Raw genomic sequence first — 17978 nt, 5'->3', positions numbered from 1 at the left:
GGCATATAATATGATTTATAGTATGCCAGTGTGGCATATAGTATGATATATAGTATGCCAGTGTATATAGTAAGCCAGTGTGGCATATAGTATGATATATAGTAAGCAAGTGTGGCATATAGTATGATTTATAGTATACCAGTGTGGCATATAGTACGATTTAACAAACTGCTCATGCAATACAAATAACTTCACTATTCATTTTTAGGCTGATGGCTTCCAGGCACCCTTATACCTCCAACTGATTGCACTGGGAATCGGAAGTAGCAAGTGTCATCAGACACCTCATAGATGCAGAAATCTTATTTAGAATTACAAGCTTCTAGTGTACACAGATTAAACATGAGTTAATTTTCTTTTTATGTCACCCAGATTCACAAATTAAGAAATATGGTTATAAGAAACAATTCGCTTATTTATTTTCACTTAGTTTTTAATATTTTTTTAATGGTACAAAAATATAATATTTATAGATAATTTTAATGGTATAAAAATATAAAATTTATAGATAACATTTACATGATATGCCTAAAATTCCAGCTGGCCAGATGGAGTGGTAACTCATTGTTTTTAACCCCAATCCGCCGTGAAATTGGCTGGCATCAAACCAGCAGGCCAGTGACAATTGCGTGCACTGGTTGCGCTCATTATGTCCACTAATAAAATGTCTACAAATTGATTATCAACTATATAATGGACATTTGCCACATTCATATCATTTAACTGATTAAGATTATAAACAGGTAGTGTATATTGGTTTTTGCTCTTGATGGTATCTTCCACTCCTATAGTATAGGTTCCATTACAAGACATTACATTTCCAAAATCCTTTACTTCGTGTGAAGTTAATAAACTGCAGTTCATTGGTAGTAACTAAGTGATCTGATATGTAACCTCATGTAATATTTATGACATTGAGAAATAAGAAAAAGTCTAGTCTATATTGTTTCATCAGACTTTTCCTGCACTAAGTGCATCTGAAGGAATGTGGATTAAGTATTTGATAATAGACAATGATATCATGACCCTCTTGATGATTTTATTTTACCATTCTCTAGCTTTTATTAGCATTTACACACCCTTCCAAATCCCAAGTCGGATCCAACATTAAATTAAAGTCAACACATAAGATTTTGACTGGACTATTCAACTCTTCAAAACAACTATGATCATCTGAGTTTAGGTCATACAATATAATAAATGTTAATCTATATTTAAGTGTATCACCTGGAAATTGCCTCCTCCCCATCTCTTGTTCTCTGTGCAATTTAATTTCAAAGTTGTTATTGAACATTCTACTTACACCTTTTAAATTTGGCTCATGTGCATTTAAGAGAATTTATGTTGGGGTTTGCACCGAGACAATTAAATCCCAAGCAAGGGTTTACATTTTTTATCTACCCACAAGGCTCTGCCAAGCGGGGAAACAAAAAATGTAACCTTGCATCTGGGATTTGCTTTTCTTGGTACAAACACTGACAGATTATTTTTCTCAACCTAGTTTTTCAATTTAAATTAAAATAATCCTCCACATTTGCAAGATAGCAGATTCATAGCAGAGAATTCATCAGGTACTATTAATGCCTTTCACTCTGTACAAAGATGATTGGGTTTTGTACTCTTTTATGAAAATATGAATACTTATCTAAGTAGTTGTTGTAGGGTTTAACGCCATTTCAGCACACGATAGGCTATACATGGCGGCCAGTATTAATGGTGGAGGAAGAACCCGGGAAAACCCTGGAAAGAACCACCAACCCACAAGAAGCTACTGGCAAGCTTTCTCACATACCCAGATTGGCTGAATCCAAGACTCGAACCCACGTAGACAGAGGTGAGATGGCAGTGATCTATAACGGGGAGCGCTTTAGACCACTCGGGGCCCCTATCTAAGTAGAATAAAGCTATAAAAGTCAAGAAAAAAGTTATAATGGTTACATGTTGCAAGTACTGATCAAGAAAGTCTTTAGCCATGCGCTTTTATTTTTGCAAACATGCATTAATATGAATGTGCTAAAGAGGTCAATACGGATGCCAAGTCGACTCCAATTACACAAGTTTATGCATGAGAAAATAAAAACAAAATTATTTGATATTATTAATGTATTATCACACTTAATCTGTGAATATCACATGAAAATAACATTAAGTAATTAATATCTGTTATACCTATTAACTTCTTTTCACCAGTTCTATGATAAAGTACACAGCTTTAACAAAGTGTGTAATGACAGATTTCTATTTCATGATTTTCACGGTAATTTTTATTTTCTGTCCTAGAAATATGGCAAGTGTAGCTATTACTGTAGTCTGAGTTTCCTCTGACCCTTGCCACCCCATGGTGTCGATGAATTCCAACTTTTCAATAGGGAATGGTCTCTGACACTACACCCCAGCATAAATGTCCAAATATCAAAAAATGGGGTGGCATGGGTCGGAGGAAACTCGGACTACTATTAGTGGTACATTGACATGCTACGTGGAAATCTTCTCTTTATCTCTCCTGTGCAGCATCTGCAACATATATATTTTAGGTGAGGTATGCTTTTAGATAAAATGGAGACAGCTGGATTTTGATTGAAATTTTTTGTCAGAACTGGTTTGATTAAAAGACTCAAAATGCTACAGTGAATATACTTCAAAACAATAAAATCAAAGGAAACAAAATTTTCATTACACTGTACTGTCATGAATTTAAATATTTAACATGCATGAAAGAAAATAATATTCCAATATCTATAGTCAGCTTATCCAAGTTACCCCAGCATGTGCAATCCATTCAAACCAGGGTTTTCTCTATACACCATATTTACATGCAACTTTATCTGTGTGTTGCCATACTGATAGTAAATTGCATTACTTTTTATCTTATGTGTTTTATATACTTGGTGAAGTAAAATGCATGGTTTGATGCCTATTGTGTACATATCTTCAAGTCATGAGTCAAACCAAACTCTACTGGTATCATTACTTTCAGCTCAAAATTATGCACAAAACTCATCACGAAAATACAAGGTGGAAAGGGGTTTAAAACTGAGAGTAATTCAATTTTGACTTCTTCACTGCTTTGTCCACAATTAAAGAGGAGACATCGACACTCTTAAATGTTATTTTATGTCATTTTAGCTGGACCTAGTTCAGTCACCAAGAACCAGTGTTGCAAAGTCAACATACAGCGAGGACACTATAGGCATTAGTCATAAAAATCACATCTCTGCATCCAGAGTGGCCATCCATAAATGGTTTATGCTATGATCCAATAAAAATTATGCCTTTCTCCAAAACCATATCCCTCCTGCCTTGACGAAGTTCCCTCTTGAAATTATGTCTTGACCACTGCAAGGAAGCTGATGAGAAAGATAACTCCTTTGATAGATTAAATGTGGCAGCTGACAAATCTTGAACCAGATGAATAAGGTAGCAGAGAAAAGGTTGGCAAGTGAGGCATTGTTAACAAGTGTCCAGGTTCCTGCTGAAATCCCCATCTGGGAGGCACCCAAATCCAAAGAGGGGTGCTTAAGAAGCCAAGTGGGCAAATTAACCCTGTAACTATAAGCCAAGCCCAGAGGCTTATGTCTTAAAAATAGAACAGGTTCCTCTTCTCTTCAAGACTATTTCCAAGTCAGGTGCCTCACCATTGCTGACTGAGGGAGCAACAGTGGGTGCAACTTCAGCTGTACACAGGAGAGACTGATATTAAATTTTTCACTACTTACAAGCTGTTACAATTTCCCATCAACTGATACATATGGCATCATCACATGCAGTTGGCTGTTCACTTATTTTTCAACAAAAGAAACTATAACTTGTAACAAAATAGCCAACAACTGTATTTTCCATGTCTTTTAGTTATAATTGCTATCTTTTGGACTTCACTCATTTTCTGTTTTATCAAAGCACTTTTAATACAATATTAAAGTGACAGTTCTTCCTATTTAATAATTTAGAAAACTGAATCCCAACTTTGGCAAATGCATTCCACATGAATGAAAATAAAAGGAAACAAGTGACAAATGAACACTAATATGATAGCTGAAATGTAAATGAGAAAGAAAATGGCATTAAACAATATAAATGAAGTGAAAATAAAATAACTGTTTTAGGGTCTGTAATATACCTACTTAGTGGAATGGTCAACTGCTAAGTTATGTAAGCCAGGTGGACAAGATGAGTTCCACTTGGGCCTCTTGATTCCTTAACTAACTTTATTTGTGAAATGTTAAATTCAATGTACAGAAAAATTAAGGTTACTCACACTGTATCGGACCTCCAGATAGTCCGATTCCACTGGAACATCTGTCTTCTCAAATGCGTACTGCTTCCGTACACACTACACAGAAAAGAAAAAGAATCATAGCAAAGTTCAGAAGAAATGATACCACCCTTAGATTCCATTTACAAAATCATCTTTCATCAATTATGAGTCCTAAACTGTGCATTGTACAAACAAGACAGACAGTATACAATTACATTAATTAAAATCAGAGTTTACAATTTACAATATTCTCAACATACAATTTTTATATATATCATAGACTGTGTAGTCTAAATAAATGACTCATCAAAAATGTCACCAAACAAAACCTCCAAGGCGATGTATAACTGACGATATTACATATTAAGCAATATGGTGTTTTTTTCCCCATCTACTTACAGAGGACAATTAGTTTCAGAAAATACACTTGTACCACCCACCTTTCACTTGTTCCAAAAGTTTGGTAATGTATGGGGCCATTCATTTACTACGTATTCATGGAAGGGTGAGTTTTTCAAATAACCCAAACATGTATGCTTGCATATAGGTGTTTTTGTCAACCGACAATGTATGTACGCATAGGAAACGTGTGAAACCTCGATAATAATTTGTCTAATATGTAACCAGTTTGACTGGGGTCAGTCGGCGTTTGAATTTTAGCGGACACTAGACAAACTTTTTAAAGTTATGCAGCTTATAACTTTGATGCAGCCAGACATTCAACGTTGGTGGAGGGTTTTATTAAACACGTTAATATTATTAATCCTTGATCATTTCGGCGTGGATTAAATACAGGCCACTCTATAGAATTCAGGGGGAGCATGTGTCAAGTGTACGTACTACGCAGGTGGGGTGTGTGTGTAAAAAAGTATGCATGTGTACAGAGAGGGGTCAAGCTTCGCCAGATTTTGGATGGCTCCTATTGGGATTCAATGGGATGTATGTACTTAATTCCAAAGAAAAAACATAAGCAATAAGCTACAACATATTTATTTCTTTAAAGGGCTTAATTTTCACGATTTTCATTGTCAAGAAGTGCACCAACCATCAGCAAGAATGGAAAGGAATTAACTGAAACTCAGACTTTCCCTAACTTCTTCTCTCAAGACTTTATCAAGTGAAAGAATTATTGTAAATAACACAAAATTCACCAACATTCTTCTCTGAAGTGACAGAACAAGTCTGTTATTGTAACTAGCACAAAATTCACCAACATTCTTCTCTGAAATGCACACTGCATTTCTTTATCAGAAATTGGTTTTCCATAATGGGCTAGGCTAAACTGATCAACGTTGGATATCAAAAGATGTAATTTAAGTGCTAACTTTGAGGGATGCCTAATTCCTGTGAACAAACAACTTAATTTGAATTTTTGCAATTACCTCTGTTTTATTATAAAGATTATAAAGTTTTGTGAGTCATTAAAATATCGATTTCCTGTTGGTCTTGGGGAAATCAACGTTCACAGGAGAATTCTGTTAAAATGCCCTTCGGAAAAAAAATCACAAACATTATCCAGATGATATTTTGAAATATTTGCAAAAAGAATCAAGCTATCATCGGCCCTTGTCAGAATAATCCTTTCAATGGTTCTATCTCCTTTAAATTCTGTACCAGAGATAGAGAGTGAAGTTCTCAAATATCTGAGTTCTCCAACTCAGTTAGTCTGAGAAGACCATTTTGTAGAGACAATCAAATAAAATGGGAGAGGCCATCTTTTATTCAAACATCTTACAAATACCAATAAACTTGGGTGATAATCACTGGGTAGGTAATTCATGGAAATGTCATACATATTTTAATACTGTATTATCAATGGATTTATGCAGTGCAACGTATAAATGTCAGAGAGTGACAAATGCAATAGCTTGTATCATGTTTAAACTTGGGGTCATTCCATACCAAATTTCCAAAAACCTTGGATAACTATCTCAGATTTCCATGAAACTGTTTCAGGTGTATATATCTACATAAACAAATGCTGCATGCAAAATTTTATCTAAAAATCTCAGTTGTACTTTTTAAGTCATGGCTTACTGAATTGAGGAGGGAATCATAATGTTTTCACTTGTAAATTCATTGGTTTACAATGAAGGGTTTTCAAAATGACAGCAAGTGTGCCTCCAGCATGAGGTGTTTTTAACACATCATGAAAACTTACAGAAATATATCTTGGATCCATTTTCTGTGTACAATAAGTCCATCACAAATTTTGAATATTTGTAGATAGGAGTACAATTACACAGTTCTAGGTAAGTCTAATACATTGATGGTTTTGTTCAAAATTTTATGCAGAACAATATGATGACTTAATTGCCCATATGATGACTTAACTGCCCATACGATGACTTAATTGCCCATACAACGACTTGATTGCACATACGATGACTTAACTGCCCATATAATGACTTAACTGCCCATATGATGACTTAATTGCCCATGTGATGACTTAATTGCCCATATAATTTTCCGAATGTCATCAATATTTCTGAATGCATGTATTATCTCCAGCAATTTGCCAATGAATCTGAGACATAATTTCTCATTATTGTAAATGTTTGCAGAGCAAGATTATCAAATATCCTACTTGAAATAAATGTTTCAAGTAAACATTCTTTTGACTTTGAATTATTAAGTGTGGTTAATTAGACAACAAAACACAGCAGCAAAGCCTGGTCAAAAGCTGTGAATTTAATGTTGTAAAAGAAATGAAAATAAAAGAGATTGTCATTCTGAGAGAGAAATGCCTAATAAGAATATTAACCTGTGGAAACCACAGCTGACTCTAGCAAAACTGCCTCGTCTCTTGATTGTGCACCTTTCAATACACATGTTACTCAGTGTGATATATTATCATACAGCAGAAGGAAGGTGAAGCAGCCAAGACAGCTGCAAAGGCCAAATCATGCCCTGGACTTGGAAATGACTACCCTGGAGTCTAAAGTTAATGAGTGAGACCCTGACAGTGATCTGGACTTGGAAATGACTGCCCTGAGTCTAAAGTCGATGAGTGAGATCCTGACAGTGATCTGGACTTGGAATTGACTGCCCTGGAGTCTAAAGTCAATGAGTGAGATCCTGACAGTGATCTGGATAGGCTGATTGCTCTTTTACAAGAGAAAATAAAAACTGCCACCAGACGAGAAGAGATTAGTTTGATGACTTTAACACCATAAAGCTGGGAAATATGGTAAAGAGAGCCTGGCAGGTAAAGATCGAATAGGGTATCGTGGCTGATCCTGATACCAATCAAGGGAGAAGCATTTCCCAGGGAGTACTTGACAGAGTTGTGGATTTGTACCAGTCTGATGACTATTCCCATGCGTCTTGTGTAACCATCAGGGTAAATGATTTTAAAGAGTATCAACATAAGTGTCTGCTACTAACCAACCTCAAGGAACTTTACCCTGAGTACACCCCACAAGATTAGGTTAAATTCTCAAGAAATGTTTGAATTTAGACCCAAATGGTGTATTCCAGTCCATGCAGCCTGTGTAAGTGAACATCATCAAACGTTAAACTTCTAACAGATGGTATTCCTGGAAATAATGTCTACAAAGACATTCTGGCAAATGTTCTTTGTAGTACAGATGACCACAACTTGTATGCTCCATCTTTGTGGATCATGCCCAGGGAAAATTGCTGTTATGATTATTTATCAGATGTATTCACTTCACATGATTCTGGCTGTGATAGTGTAACTGTACACAAACAGTGGGTTCATTCTGACAGGACCAATTTTATTTTAATGTCGAACAATTTCTGTCCTGGAGTTAATACAGAGAACCACAGATATATACAATGGTCTCTGTCAGCACCATTTTACTGCCTATGCTCAGTCCAGCTAGATCAGCAAACAGAAGGAAAATCTTGGATTCTTGCTGAAAAATACAGCTTCATCGTCTAAGATGCTGTGCAAGGCCATCACTGGTATAGTAAATTCCTAGTTCCTACAAGCCTGGAAAGAATGCATGATAACATAAGTGGTACAGTGAAGTGCCTGGTTACAAGTCTGGCAAGAGCCCCTGCAATGATATCAATGGTGATACAGTGAAGTGCCTAGTTACCCAAGTCATCTGGCAAGAAACTAGATCACATTTTGTCACCAACTGTTCTCATCATTGCTTTATTCCAAACTTTTCAGTGGATTTGAAGACGAAGAGGATCTCAGCAGACTGTGATTTTACCAGGATAACTTTAAGCAGACAACAGTGATTATGATAATTTGCAACCTGAAAAGGACACTGCATGTGTATATAAAGAATGGTATATTGGAAGTTTTATTGAGTGCTCCGAGGTACATTGTGATTTGTTTGTAAGCCTGATGAAGCGATCCTTCCCAAGAAATCTCTCCTGGCCACCTGTATCTTGTCGAGGTCAGTACTGGATGTCATCGGTTTGATCTGTGCCCCTTAAGAAAAGGGACATTCAGCTCAGCTATTGAAACTCTATGCAGGACAAGAGAAATTGCCAGCATTTTTAAAAAACTGATGTTTAACTACGAGTGCTCATATAACTAATGAAAGAATGTTTGTATTTTCTTGTCTATGTCACTAATTTTGGTTCTTTTAGTAATTTTTAAAAATGTTTAGTAATGAAGTTTGGTGTTTATTATTCTTCCTTTAGTATGGTGGAAGGCTTGAAATAAGGGGTACAAACAAAAAATGATTTAAGGGTAAAAACATTGAGACACATCTGAAATTTGGCAAATATACAGCTAAAATATGTTTCTTGATCATATAACATATTCATTATACGAAGTAACTGCCCACATGGTCAATCCTCCTGTTATGAGCATATGATTTTTACATTTTGTGATTTGTCCCAAGTTTGAGCCTCACATACAGCTTAACAACAAACTTGTGTCTAAATTTAGCCTATCATGCTATAAACATATTATAATGTCAAATAAGCTGTCCTCTCATGGTGTACGATAATCAGAAAAATGTAAACTGCAATTTGTAGTAGCGCTAGATAAAGCACATACAGAGCAAACAAGTGCTACTGGCAGCACACAGATGTGGCTGGTAATGTTTAGATGGTAGGTAAAGATTTAATGGCCAATACTGTTCAACATTTTCTCTACATGAGAAAAGGAAGACATTTGACCACTGCAGGTTAAGGGGAGCAGATAGGATGAATTTCCCACTATACCAATTACAGAAAATATTCCACTTGGCTTCATAAACCTTTAAAGTAGTCTGCCTTTTATATAGAGTTCTGCATGAAAACCAAGAAGATCCTAGCTTCCAGCAATCATGAAGGAAATGGAAACAAATATGGAGGTAGTAGGTGGTTCAGACTTCTTACCTCCATCAGCATGGCGAGTTCTACAGGATGTGTCAGCAAAAATAAATAGTTCAGGTCGGACAAGTTTGTTTATGTCTCTTCAGTGAGAAGGGAAGTATCTGACCCAAGTTTGTCTCTATTCACATGAAAGATGGGACTAACCTGTTGATCTCACTGAATGAAGGGATTGGCAATTCCATCTCTGTATCCAAGCGATGAATGGCACTTCAACTTTCTTTCCTTCAATAATGAGACAGGAAGTTCTAGGCCATACCCTGTGTGCTGCTCCATGGAGTTATGGTTAAGTCATCCATAGTAGTAGGTTCAGAAGCAGTGGCTGACTCACCACTGGGTTGTGGGAGTGACCAAGTTCTGAAGGGGTCAAGTGGGAACACCAAAAAGGCAGGGGCATGTAGCGGACCCATTACTCCAGATCAGTCCTCAAAATTCCAAGTCTGTACTCATTAGGCGTTGAATAGAGAAAGTGAGATAGAGGGTTATCAACCCCATGCCCAGTGCCAACTGCCCAATGTTTGGTGAAAGAATATAGGTGGATGACACTTGCAACATCATCCAGTTATAAGTGTCCAATATACAATGTCCGTTATCAGTTGACCTAGTGCCCAGTACACAGCGACTTGTGACTGAGATTCTATAATGGTCACCAGACACATTTGCTAGTATCCATTACCCAATGCTCTGTGCCCAAACATGCAATGACAGATAATTGCTGAATGTCACCTGATGATTACTGTGATCCGTTGCCTGATAGGGTGGTCCATGTAAATGTGTTATATCCATATGGATAAATATATATATCTGATTAGTGTAGTGTAGTGTAGCAGTAAGTAACAGTGTACTTTAGTGCAGTGATAAAGCTTACCCTTGATTTGAAAGAGTTGATCTTGTATTTGTCTACAACCTTGTCATTGAATTCTTGATAGACATCGACTATGGTCACTTCAAATCCAGTATCTGTGTTTCCTTTCAGACTGAACCGCTGTAAATATTATACAAGGTAACAAATGAACAACGTACACATACCTTTACTCAAATGGAATAAAGCCAAACTCCACCCCCAATATTACATGCATAAAGCGCTATATGCTAAATCACATGAATAATACTGAATCTTGAAAGATCCTGGTCCTAAATATTCTTAGATTCGATTAAAACTAGATAATATCGACATATCATCACATTACGAGCCATGCAATTTCTCCCTTGAACTGAGAAACCAGCGACACCCAAGGGTCAACTGATTTCAGCTGAACGCTTGAACACAAGATTTATGACATCACCATCATAAACATAAGAAGCCAACACCACCTTATGCTGGATGTCTTCAGCCCACTTAAATCTTTCTAAGTATTGTAGTATCATTTATTTTCGGTGGGCTCAATTCTGGTGGTTTTGTTTTTAAAAAGGCATTTTTGTGGGTACCTAAATTCGTGGTTTTGCCTGTAAAAATTTGCATTTTAGTAGGTATTTGATTTCATGATTTAACCTCTACAAATACTCAAAATGTGATTTGGATTTGTAATGTAGCTTCTAAAAATATTTCATTCATTCATTTTCTTCTTAACTTTGTAAGGGCCATAATATCTAATCTGAAGAAAATTTTGAAGAATGAGCAAGAGAGACAGAACTCTATTACCAGACTCAAAAGTTCTCTCCATTGTAGTTCTGTCAAACCATAATTTCACTTTTGACTTGAATTGCTGAATGCCCAATTCAAGCATAATAGACTGTAAAGTTCCAGACCTAAAAGGTGACCCATGACCCAATTGGACAAACTTGGGAAGGCCAAATTGAGTAAAAATTTTTTATCAAAGTTGTAATATTCCTCAGAGGAATTTACTCTGGAAACCTTGTTGACGTACACATAATGGTCAACAGGTACTGGTTACCTGACTTGGTCTTAGGTAAGGGACCAACACAATCAACCATAATTCCAGACCTACCAACCCTGGTGAGTCCATCCCAGTAAGGTAGTTGATTTGTTTCCATAAGATTGACCAGTTTTCAGTAAAGTGTGACAAAATATCAATGACTGCTGTTGTAAAGCTGGAAAACATAATCAAAAGTTTGATGCATCAACGATAAACATTATGTTCAACTGAAAAGTTTGTCAAGTAAGCAGAAACTTTACAACTAGGACAGTTGCACAATCTCTAGTTACAAACCCTATGCAGCTCAATGGCTTGTTGCTATCTCACAATCTGATGAAATTCTTGGAAATTCTTTTTCCATTTCAAATCTCCTGACACAAGTCATACTCAAATTGGCATGTGATGTCCAATAAACGTAATTGTGTCCCTTACAGCTTTTCGACACAAGAGTCTGAATATTCTCTTTTATTCTTCTGTGTTGATTATTAACACTTTTCAAGAGGCTTATTTTCCCTTTTATCTTAAATATGCATTGCTTGCTGGATGTCATTTTAATTTTTTTTTTTACATAATCAACAATTTGATCATGCAGATGCTTCACATGAACAAACAGGTGCAGTTTATAGGGTCCGATGTGCTGCTGTAAAGTTAGTCTGGTTCCCTGACTAATTCACTAATTTTAATATGAAACCTGGATCCAAATCAAACACGGATGAAAAAAGTTCCGTAGTTTTCGGCAATGATCATTTTTCAGTAGGTTTTGCTTTTTTGCCATTAAGTCCATAGATTAAGGGAAATTTTTGTAAGACTTGTGGCAAAATTGTAAGGGTTGGCAGGTCTGGACATGGCATGTCATCAAAGAGCTGACATCCCTACATTCAAATGCTGATTTCTAGCATAAAAGGGTTATTTTTCCCACAAACTGTGCAGTATTATAGAACATACCTTTTGGGGTTGTGTTGTAACCATGGGCCCTATGAGAACCAAGATTTTTGAAAGTTTGCATCCAATTTTGGTTTCTTATTTAATGTGTCGTATTACTTGGCATCTAACATCATTTTTGAATTATTTTGTTTGACTGGCAAGAACTCCACTTCCTTCATTCTGCCATTCATTTTGCACATTGAAGACAGTACTGACTTTATGTAAAAAAGAATCAGTAATTTTCTCTCTAGTCAAGCCCGACTAGAGTCTCACCTTCCAGAAAGGGTTCAAAGTTCGTACATGTGCAAATGTGGGGAAAGGGAATAAAATCCAGAACCCATCTAGTAAGCATATTTTTCTGTTAACAATAATTAGTGGGATTTGCAAGCACCCTTTTGTATTAGTCTGCATCTGCATACTCTGGAATGGACAGATGTTTTCATCATATAAGTAATCTTACTTTTTAATTCTTTTGGAGTTCTTATTTATACAATTTATCTCCACAGCTGAATAAAAATTCTATATTGTGCTAACTGCATTTTTACATGCACAGCTTTGAGCTAATTTGTGGGAGTTCTCATGTATCACCATTTTCCAAGGGTGCATATAAGGACATTTTTTCACAATCTGCAGCAGCTCTGAAACATCCTTCAACAAAATTCAATGACTCAGACACAATAATGCTAGAAGGATGTACTATGCACTTCTTATGCATGGAATATTATATACCATCACAGAGCATGATTGTAAGTCCTAAAAATAATTATTTTTTTATCGATAAAAGATTCAATGGAACAAGAATTTTATTGGTTCTGAAATGCATGTAGCACAAGCATATAAATTTCCAGACGTATACATACCGTTGGTCTGGGAAGCAGGAACACTCTCCTCTCAATATTCTTGACCGTTACACAACAACTGACAAAGGCCTTGGCTGATTCTATCCACACCTTACCAAACAAGTAAACCACACCTGAGAAAAAGGATAATACACAGAAAGTCATTTTTACCTCACATAAGAATGAAAACTGACTAATATTTCAGAATGTTTGCAAACATTGTTGCTTTGAGCACTAATTTTCTACCCAACCAGTGCACTGCATACATTTGGACCTGAGGAAAACAGAAGTCCCCCAAAGCGACTAATAATCTACTGGGTAAAAGGCTTTCCAGGAATTCAAGATAAAATCATTTCTTCCTTTTAACTGCAAAGCATTGAAACCATCTCATATATTTTTCAACAATATCAAGATTTTTAAATGAGCTGCTCTGATGATATAATGGCTGTCACCACGTTCATTTAGGATAAAGGAAGCATATTAGATGTCTTTTCATGCAAAACTGAATTCAATATGACAATTCAAGGGGGAGGAGGGGTTAGACACCACAAGATTTCTGAGACAGCTGTCATGGCAGCCCTACTGGATGTCCGAACGACACCATTTTCATTTAGGATCAATTAGGTAAGATAAGATTTCTAATGGTGAAAACCCCATGTTGATATCGCAAGCCATTTTAGAACAATACAGATATTATTTTCAAGATGGCTACAATGGTGACCACACTGAGGGTAGATCAGCATAACTTTCACCCAGGACCAAGTAGACTCTCATAAAAACTCTTCTGATGAAAAAACTATGTCACAAGGACTTTTCCTTTAAGGAGTAGCAAATCAAGATTTTCAAGATCTAATCAGCATATTTTAATCTGGGACAAATAAGACATCATAGCAAATCTGGTGAAACTCCATGATGATAACACTTTCCATTTTGGAGGAGTAACAATAACAAGATTTTCATGATGTCTGCCATATTGGATATTATATGCACACCACTGTCATTTAGGACCAACCAGACATCATAAAAAGTCTTTTTGTAAAAACTACATGTTGATATGGCCATCCATAACAATAGAAAGATTTTCAAAATAATTGCAGTGATGGCCATATTGGATGCCCATGTGGCACCATTTCATTTAGAACCATGGGATATATGTGTGTCAAGTTTCATGGAAATCCTCCAAGTAGTTTAGGAGTAGCAATAACTTGTGCTTACGGACAAACATAAAAGACATCACATATGCTCTTTTTGTTTTTGACAAGCAGAGCTAAAATTATTGAAGTCTAAAACATTTAAAGATTTAGCACAAATGTAAAATTGCTAGAATGACATGAAATGATTTTTTTTAAAACACTAAATTACGTTTCTACAACAGCCTCTACAGTGGTGGATTTTTTCACCAACTGCTGATTAAAGTGAAAGCAGAACTTTTTTCCTATTGTTAATGTGATCATATGATAAATCTAACCATGTTATCTACATAGCCATTTCACTGGTTTATTTCAAGTGATTTTTACTTAATTATGCTAACAAGATACTGTTAAAAAAATGTCAGTCATAAATGTTCATAAACGAATAAACATTGGTACAAGAAGCCCAAATTTACCAAGATTGCTCACCAAGCTATTTGCCTAATAGCAAAATGAAAGAGTTACTGTCCAAAAAATGGGGACCTGGCTAATTTCTTTAAGTTTGTTGAGCAGTTTTTATGCAATAAAGTTGCATAACTGTTTGTCCTTAAGATTTTTTTCTTTTTATTAGCAGCCATATTTGATTGCCGATTGAAATCTTTCTCCATGCCAAGATACTTTCAGTCAAATTTGGTAAAATTTTGCTGAACACTTTCGTAAAGGTGTTTAAAGATTTTTCTATTTCTGGTCATAATGACCATATCTGATGCAAGATTGGCATGATTTGAATGATGTGAAATACCTTCATGCCAGGATGCATTTTGTCAAATTTGGTACAATTCTGTTGAATGGATTTTGAGATGTCATTTAAAGTTGTTTTTTTGAAACAGCTTCTAAACTGCTGTTTAGCAATTTTTAAAGAAATTCATTTCTAGATTTTTCTATCTTCAGTAATGATGGCCATATTTGATGGCGTCCAATAATAACTTAAAGATTTCTGAAAGAAAAGCCACTGAAAGATTTTCAGTTTTTAGTAATAGCAGCCATAATTGATGGTAGATCAGCGTCATCGGAAGAAAAAAAGACCTTTGCACAGGATTCTTTTTTGTAAAATTTGGTCAAATTCTGATCAGTGGCTTTTTTAAAGACCCTTTTAGGTTTATCTATATTTAGTAACAACTGCAATACTTGACAGCAAATGAGCTGCAAAGTGGATTCCTGGAAGAATTCGTAAAACGACTTTCCTATTTTAATTAAGCATGACAATATTTGATGGTTCAACAGCATCACAGGAATGAATTTAAATCACGTCAGGAAGCCTTGTCAAATTCTGTTCAGTCAATTTTGAACAGAAGTTTGTTAATAGTTGTTTTTTTATGTCTAGTAATGGCAGCCACATTTGATATTCTTAAGTTTTTTCATTATTTACTCATGTAAATTAACATTACAAATGTGTAGTAACAACAAATATTTCAATTATTACATCTGGAATTGCATAAATATACCAAGAAATATACCGTGTTAAGAGGGTTTAAAAAAGTTTTTTGGATATCCTGGCCCAGGATGATTTTAATATAAAAACAGTGGCATTCATTTCGAAGATAAAAGAAACAAGGCACAGTGTGCGTGTGTTTATGTGCGGAGGGGGTGGAATGGAAGTCTGCACTGTCCCAAAACTAAATAATAATTATAAAATAATACTGTGGACTTCAATTGATCTTTTACACTAGAAAAATTATAAACATACAAGATGTCAGATTTAATTTTGTGAATGTTTTATGGACACCCAATGTCAATCAGAAACAAATTGAAAAGAAGAAATATTTACATCTTCCCTGATGTTTCCATGGCAACCAGCATATAAACACAAAACTTGTGTCAGAAATTTATCAAATCACCTAATACATTATATGAAGAATATTGGAGGGCCGCAGAAAACAGACCTTATTCATTACAGTCCTTTACTCACTTGTACTATTTATGATAAAGTATAAAAAATGTATGGCTCCAAATTAAAGAGCTTTTTCACTACAATGGATTCAGGATGGTTGTGGGGATAGGTGCAAAACAGTATTCCCCCTCTTGTTATTGCTGTGGCGGAATAAAAAAAGCGCATTCCAAAGATTACATTCCAAAAACAAGCACAATCCAGGCAGGGAAGGCTATGATATATTTAAAACATGGACCAACAATTATCAAAACTGAATTTTATACAAATCAAGCAGTTACATGCTACTCAAGTTTCTTAAAAAAATACTTATTAGGCCAAGTATAATGACGCTTTTCTGATTAATTAATTTGGTTGAGCATTGGTCGCTGTCAATAAAATGACCAATTAATCAATTTGGTTGAGCATTGGTCACTGTCAATAAAATGACCAATTAATCAATTTGGTTGTGCATTGGTCGCATTATACAAATCAAGCATTGGTCGCATTATACAAATCAAGCAGTTACATGCTACTCAAGTTTCTTAAAAAATTACTTATTAGGCCAAGCATAATGACTACTGAACTTGACAAGAGATCTAAAAACTGTAGAGGCAAATGAATCCCAACATTCTACAAAATGTCATAAAGGTATGAATGAATGAAGCCTTACCTGGAGAAGTGTACTGATCCTCATAAGCATCCAGCCAAAAGAATCTCAGCACCTGTTCCCCCTCCTCAGTACTGACTAATGGAATCTGGGAGGAATCCACCTGGACATCTGTGCTGGCGTCTGATTGGCTGTTCTTAAAACCACCCCATTCAGAGATGACAGTCTCTTCAGGACTGAAAATCATGCAAAGAAAAGTTTTTTTTTAAAAGTAAATGCAACCCTATTAAAAAAAAATTTAATACACTTTTCTTTCACTATAAATATTGTTGATATAAATGAACAAATAAATTCCCCCAAAACACAAGTGATTTTATCAAACATCAGAAGGCACTGAATAATGACTTTTAATGACAACTGACCTCATTTGTATACAATGACTACTATAGCAAATATGTTGAACAAATTTTGGTGCTGCCAAATAACGCTTTTCTGATTAATTAATTTGGTTGAGCATTGGTCGCTGTCAATAAAATGACCAAGTAATCAATTTGGTTGAGCATTGGTCGCTGTCAATAAAATGACCAATTAATCAATTTGGTTGAGCATTGGTCACTGTCAATAAAATGACCAAGTAATCAATTTGGTTGAGCATTGGTCATTGTCAATAAAATGACCAATTAATCAATTTGGTTGAGCATTGGTCACTGTCAATAAAATGACCAATTAATTAATTTGGTTGAGCATTGATCACTGTCAATAAAATGACCAACTGATCAATTTGGTTGAGCATTGGTAGCTATCATTAAAATGACCAATTAATCAATTTGGTTGAGCATTGGTTGCTGTCAATAAAATGACCAATTAATCAATTTGATTTCTGTTACGAGTTTTGAGGAAACCATTCCTGCTGTTTCAAACTTCAGACTACTTGAAAAAATTGCCCCCATATTGGCAAAACATCATCCTGACATAATAAACAAATTTTTAACCATCAGTTGGCAGAAACTGATGACTGATATGAAATTTTTCTCAGACTGCCAAAACCTCTGATAAATAAATACTGGCTGAGTGAGTTTCAAAAACCATAAGTGGTACTTGGAGAAATGTTA

The 17978-nt window shown here is 35.5% G+C and overlaps 1 protein-coding gene across 1 annotated transcript in view; it reads right to left on the bottom strand.

Moving 5' to 3' along the window:
* Positions 1–17978, bottom strand: part of LOC149798849 (DNA polymerase alpha catalytic subunit-like) — a 186045-nt gene that overhangs the window by 129723 nt on the left and 38344 nt on the right. Inside the window, exons 10-13 of the mRNA XM_089957752.1 lie at positions 16930–17102; positions 13221–13333; positions 10428–10544; positions 4256–4330 (exon numbers count right to left, since the gene is read on the bottom strand). Of these exons, the coding sequence (XP_089813878.1) occupies positions 4256–4330; positions 10428–10544; positions 13221–13333; positions 16930–17102 (478 nt within the window). The remainder of the gene's footprint in view (positions 1–4255; positions 4331–10427; positions 10545–13220; positions 13334–16929; positions 17103–17978) is intronic.

Source organism: Sinohyriopsis cumingii, chromosome 5 (assembly GCF_028554795.1).
Source record: "Sinohyriopsis cumingii isolate HCF-2022 chromosome 5, ASM2855479v2, whole genome shotgun sequence".
NCBI lineage: Eukaryota > Metazoa > Mollusca > Bivalvia > Unionida > Unionidae > Sinohyriopsis > Sinohyriopsis cumingii.
The sequence above is the reverse complement of the archived record's forward strand: the minus strand, read 5'-3'. Positions and strand labels throughout refer to the sequence as shown.